The 6000-nt window shown below is 32.2% G+C and overlaps 1 protein-coding gene across 1 annotated transcript; it reads right to left on the bottom strand.

Annotated features, from left to right (window-relative positions):
• LOC104737250 (monocopper oxidase-like protein SKU5) lies at window positions 1223-4575 on the bottom strand. The gene is made up of 9 exons (XM_010457381.1): window positions 4211-4575; window positions 3576-3685; window positions 3198-3468; window positions 2968-3106; window positions 2525-2891; window positions 2057-2422; window positions 1876-1954; window positions 1574-1773; window positions 1223-1491 (listed from the first exon to the last, which is right to left on the bottom strand). Exons 1-9 carry the CDS (start codon window positions 4340-4342, stop codon window positions 1395-1397), a joined length of 1761 nt encoding a protein of 586 aa, XP_010455683.1. The 5' UTR covers window positions 4343-4575; the 3' UTR covers window positions 1223-1394.

The following is a 6000-nucleotide window of genomic DNA, read 5'->3' on the forward strand; positions in this document are numbered from 1 at the left end:
CATTTGTAATGTTCTGTTCATCTTTTAGCATAGTTATATATATACTAATCACTCAAATTATGTCAGATATACTGAAAATCTATTAACATTTGATTTTTAATGAATACAAGAATAATGATATATATAAATAACTGAACTACAAGAAAATTCACAAAAATTAATATGTCAAATATTTAAATCCTCAATCTTTTTGAAAACTCTAAAATTATATGCCAAGAATATTTATTTGCTATTGTATATACTAATTTTTATAAACATAAATTAAATATAAAAGATTAGTATGTCGGAAAACACCAAAAAACATTACTTCCAAAAATAATAGTATAATACTATATTTCTTTAATTTTGAAAAACTTATTCTATTTTTGAATTGAACTTTTTTATTACAAGAAATAAAAAAAGTTTCTAAAACAAAATTATCTTTACATTTTCAAAGTACAACCATAGTCCATATAATAACCAATTCAACAGAACCAGTTTGTCAGAGATTATGATGGTACCATTGTCTTTTCTTTTGTCATTTACAAAAATCACCAGAAATTTCTCAATTATGAGCTTTTATCAGAGAAAGTTATATTTTTCTTGTCCATTTTTTTATTTTTTATCGAAATTGGCAAGAAAGAACCAGGGAGGACAAAGATAGAAAAGGAAAGCAAAATACAGAAAGGATCCAGCCTGGAATTTGTCAGAGAGACAAAAAGCTGAAACCCCAAACCTAAAAGGATAACTAATTATATTCTCCACCTCACTCTTCATCACCACCCTGGGACCTCATAAGTAACTCATCATGCATGCTCTTTCCCATTTTCTTCTGTTTTTTTTTTCTAATTCATTTTATTATTTTAGTCATAATATTTCAAATAATAAAATTGATCCAATCACATTCCGTTCATGATTTATTTATTTATTTATTTGTATAATAATTGGTAGTAATTAGCAAAACAAAAACATTTTAGTATTGTGGGATTTACTAGTATCATTTACAGTATATTTTAACTAAATCGGTTTAAAAATTAATCAATAAAATTCGACGATTTTGATAACCGATTAACTTGTCTTGATTTTGGTTTAACATATTTCTAAATCCAATTGACGCCTAGGCAAGATTTGGTTTCAAAATTAGTTGAAATGTAAACTTTGGTATGATACAAAACAATAATATTAGAAGAGTTTCAACATTTTAATGAATATTTGTTTTCTCAAATAAACAAATCTCCGGAAAAGAATAAAACAACAGATGGAATCCAAAAGAAAAAGAAAAAAACAAAACAAGTCAGATAAAATCCAACAACCCCTAAAATAGAAGAACTGTGGAAACGTAAATAAGAAGGAATCATCTCTGGTTCGATATCAACAAAACCCTAGAAAAATACATCAAACCCTCAAATTATATTTCAATGCTGAAGCATCATCATCACCAAAGCCATTACCACCATCAAAAGATTAGTAAATCCAATGGTTTTAGTAGCCGCTGATGAGATCTTCTGTGGCCTGGAAACAACAAAAGAAAATAATTAAAATCAAGAACGTAACAGTGAAAAAATGTGAGTTCTTGAAAAGTTTTGTTTCTTACTTTTGTAGTTTTTGGAGAGCACCACAGTAAAGAACATTGTCAGGGTGCCCGAACTCGGTTTTGTTGTTTTCGTCTGGATTAACCACTCTGACGTAAGTCTCTTGTCCAAGATACCAAGAATCAAGATTCTCTGTTCTTAGATTCCAAGCTCCAGGGTTGTCCAAAGATATCAAGATCGCTGACCATGCCCCTGGATACACCTGACAAAATCACCCAAAGAACTAACTCAATTATCAAGACATTGAAGAGTGAAGACCTCCATTTGCTTTCTTTACATTGCTATTTGCTATTTGGCTTAATACCTGAATAGTGGAGCGAGCGATACCGTCCCATTTGTTGTAAGTTCCTCTACTGTTCTCTGTCCACTCTCCATAATCCATACTGCAAGCAAGCAAAAGGGTTTCAAGAAACAGTTATTTACAATGCCAACTTACCAAGAAATCGATAAGAAATGCTGAGACTTTGCAGTCTAACTAAACTCACCCGACGACAAAGAAGGCGTAGCCACTCATGTGATAGCTTTGCATCTTAGTGTCATTGTTTTGAAGAACAACTTCCATGAATCCACGATAGGTACCATTGATAATCGAAGTCTCCACTTTAGGCGGTCCAGTTAAAGGTCTTTTAGGGAAATCAAGCTTGTAAACTCCTTTAACTTTGAGCTTATCGGCTAGTCTAATAGGCGTAGAAGGATTCTTAAACGATATGCCATTAAGAGTTGTTTTTCTCTTCCCATTGATCATCACTGGCGGCATATTCCTCAGAACGTAGACATCAGTTACATTGATAGAACCGTACTTGAACGAACCTTGTGGGTTAGGACGTGCACCACTTGCTGATACATTCCATCTGCAACAACCACAACAACGTTTGATTTAGCCTTTTAAAGATAGAAATGTTGAAACTACAAGAACCAAAGAACCAAGACTTGAGTTCAATGTCAAAACCAACCTGATGGATCTTGCTTGGTTCATGGAGAAAGTCTTGTCAAATTCATCTTGTGGTCCAGGTGGTAAGTGACCTTTAGCTTTACCTTTAGAGTTGGTATAGTGTAAGATTCCAACTCCAGTTACTCTTCTCCATATGGTTTCATTAACAACCCGAGCACTCGCTACAATGTAGTAATCCGCACTCGCGTTTTGATCCATTGTAACCAAGAAGGAGAAAGATTGACCAACATGAATATCCAAACTTGTGTAGTTTTGTTGAACTGTGTAGGATCCTTCAGATTCCGCAAGAACTAAGTTGTGACCTTGAATCCTAAAGTTCAAACTCGTCGAGATTCCAACGTTTGACACTCGAAGTCTATAAGTTTTACCTGTTATTGTCACACCTCCATTAACAATCCTAGAAAACAAACTCTTGGATATAGACAAAAAGCTAATAATACTCACCAGGGTGTACTGTAATAGTTTCGAAGTCGATACCATCGGCGACAAGAGTATCATTGTATCGGTAAGGTCCTTTACCGTTAATGAGAACACCATCAGGCATTCCAAGATGTTTACCATCATCTAAAGCCTTCCTCAAAGCCTACATTTTTGACACACAATCTTACAAAACGTTAAAAACAAACTTCTCAAAATGTTAATAAGCTTGAAGAAAAGAAGAAAACTATACTAACCGTGTGGTTCCTTGTGTACCAATCACCAATGGCGATGGTAATATCGCCTTCTGGAGTGGAGAAAGGGACTGGAATAACTGATCTAGGATTGACAATGAAGGAGCCAAAACCACCAGCAGCTCTTTGGAAATGAAGAGATGGGAAGTAGAAGAAACTCCCAATCTGATCTTTAACTTGAAACTCATAAGTCCAATTCCACTTTGGTGGGATTGGACAGTTGGTTCCTAAAACTCCATCTTGCCATGAAACACGTCTCTGTTGGATTCCATTCCTGTAAAACAAACAAATACACATTCACTAAAGCTTTCTTCTTTCTGTTTTCTTCTTCACCAAAATGTAAAAAAGTCTCTTAAAAGACAAAAACTCCAATATCCTTACCAGTGAAGAAGAAGTCCCTCATCCAATTTGTTTCTAACATTAACGACCAGATTCTCATTGGTCGTAACATTGATTGTAGGACAAGGAAACTTTCCATTTATAGCAATGACCTGATAACATAATTAAGAGAGAAGTTAGAACCCTAATTGTGTGTGTGTTTAGATCTACACTATTCACTTTATCCTACAGTTGGATCTGAAGGTAAAAAAGACTCAAACTTTTCTTACTCTAAAGGCAAAAAAAAACCATTCATTCATGTGGAAGTTAAGTAAACTTTGGATACATCTAGAACAAAACACTTTTACATTGTCCATTGCTGAAACTGAAGGCAAAAAACAAAAAAAAAGAGTGAAACTTTTTGATAAATCTGAAATTAAAGAACACCCATAAACAAAGATAGAAACTTTATCAAGAATCAATTGCTAAATCTCTAGTAACCTAAAAGTTAGATCTTTTAGCTGAGTGAAATCTTAAAGTAAATCTCTTCAGAAATTAAGGGTTTTTCAAAATGTGGAAGCAAAACCAATAAAGTCCAAAACTTTGATTAAACCAAGTTCAAAATCTGAAACCCTAAATCGTAAATACAAAGAAACAGTAACAGAAATCTAAAGATCTAGAAAAAAAAAGAAAGAAACCTGTTGAGGAACACCAAGTGGAGAAGCAGTAATGTAGGAGACTTCGAAGTTATAGAAAGAATAAGGATCTGCAGCGAAGCAGAGACTTATGCTCATGAAGAACAGAAGAAGCAGGATCTTGAACGAATCCATGGTTTTCTTGTCCTTTGCTTTTGCTTTTTTTTTGTTTGTTTGTTGAGAAGCAAAGCAACGAACAATGTGTTGAATTGGGTTTGGGGTTTTTAAACAGATTTGTTTAAATCTCTGAGTTGTGAATTTACATTATCAGATTGGGGGAAAAAGGAAGTGAGAAGTGGGGAGAAACTAGAAGCTATAAAGGAAAGAGAAGCAGAGGACACAGAGATAGAGACAGAAGAGAACGGCTATAATTTCCTTAGGTTGCTGCCTTAATTAATTAATTTCTATTCTTTATTTTTTTATTATTATGGTTTTTTTGACTATTATTTTACCAGAAATAAAGCCGCACAACGCGCCTGTAAATTTGCCTAAATGCGTAGATAAAAACGAAAAAATAAAAAAAATATTATAATTCTATGAGGTAGTTAGGTTTTAAAGAAATAATTTTTATTCTATCGATTTGAGCAAAATTAATAATATTTACTTGTAATATCAGTGAATCGTTGCTAAACTTTGTATTCATTTTTAAATCGAACTGTCATGTTCTAATTTTGTTTAATCCGTAAATTAAGAAGTAATTATACAATAGTTATATGTCATCATAAACTAACATAACGTTGATATTGAATAATGTACTATGTTATTTATTTAAAATTTGAGTGATGAAACCATTAATATTATGAAGAGTGTGAATTTAACCTCGCATTAATCGACTTGAAGCTACAATAATTTTTTAAAAAGCAATTACTTATTAAATTAAAAAGAAATAATAAAGTGAAAATACCCTAAAATCAAATTATTTGAGTTTGTTAAGACAATCATTTATTACTTTAGCATCTTATATTCGAATAACATTCTTCATACTTTTCTTTAATTAATACTAAATTACTGAATGTAATCATTTTATAGATGCCTTATCCTCCATTACAGAAATTTAATCTTTTTTTTGTCGGTGAACATAAAATTTATGAAAAATCCAAGAAAAATAAGTTCAGACTTGAAAAAAAAAAAAAAAGAACATAGCCAACGGATATAATGATAATAATAGTACTGCATGATGCCAGCAAGAAAGAATGGCTCCCATATGGTTGACAATTTTTTATATTCTTTTTCATTTTCCACCGAATTAATTTTTTATTATATATTATTAGCTGTAAAATTTTCCATTCATAGACCATAATTTGTTTTCTTATAAAAATATATTCCAACGCGTATTTTTGATTGATGATTTAGCTAACAAATTTACACTGATTGTGGAGAATTATTGTTAAGAAATATAAATGATGACTTAAAAAAAAAAAAGATTTTGAGTTAGAAATTTGTCGGTTTAGGGAAGTGCATTATGTACCATGTACGCAATAATCACATGCTGCTCGCGTGCTAACTTTAAGCTTATGTTAAAATAAATAACATAAACAAGTAACTTTACAGTTACATTACTGTATTAATATTGATTAATGTGAAGATTTGATAATTGACCGGTTTGATTTGACCAAAGGCATCTCTCAGGTCAGGTCAGAAAGAAAGAGATAAGATTTTTATTATGAGAGGCGCAACGCAACGGTGGGCTACTCCGGATGTGCCACGTGACACTGCTGCCAGCCAAAACGAAAGAGATCCTTCTAATTTTGACCTTTGTTTTTTTCTTACAAAACACCAAATAGTACGTTTTA

This window comes from Camelina sativa, chromosome 13, assembly GCF_000633955.1.
Source record: "Camelina sativa cultivar DH55 chromosome 13, Cs, whole genome shotgun sequence".
NCBI lineage: Eukaryota > Viridiplantae > Streptophyta > Magnoliopsida > Brassicales > Brassicaceae > Camelina > Camelina sativa.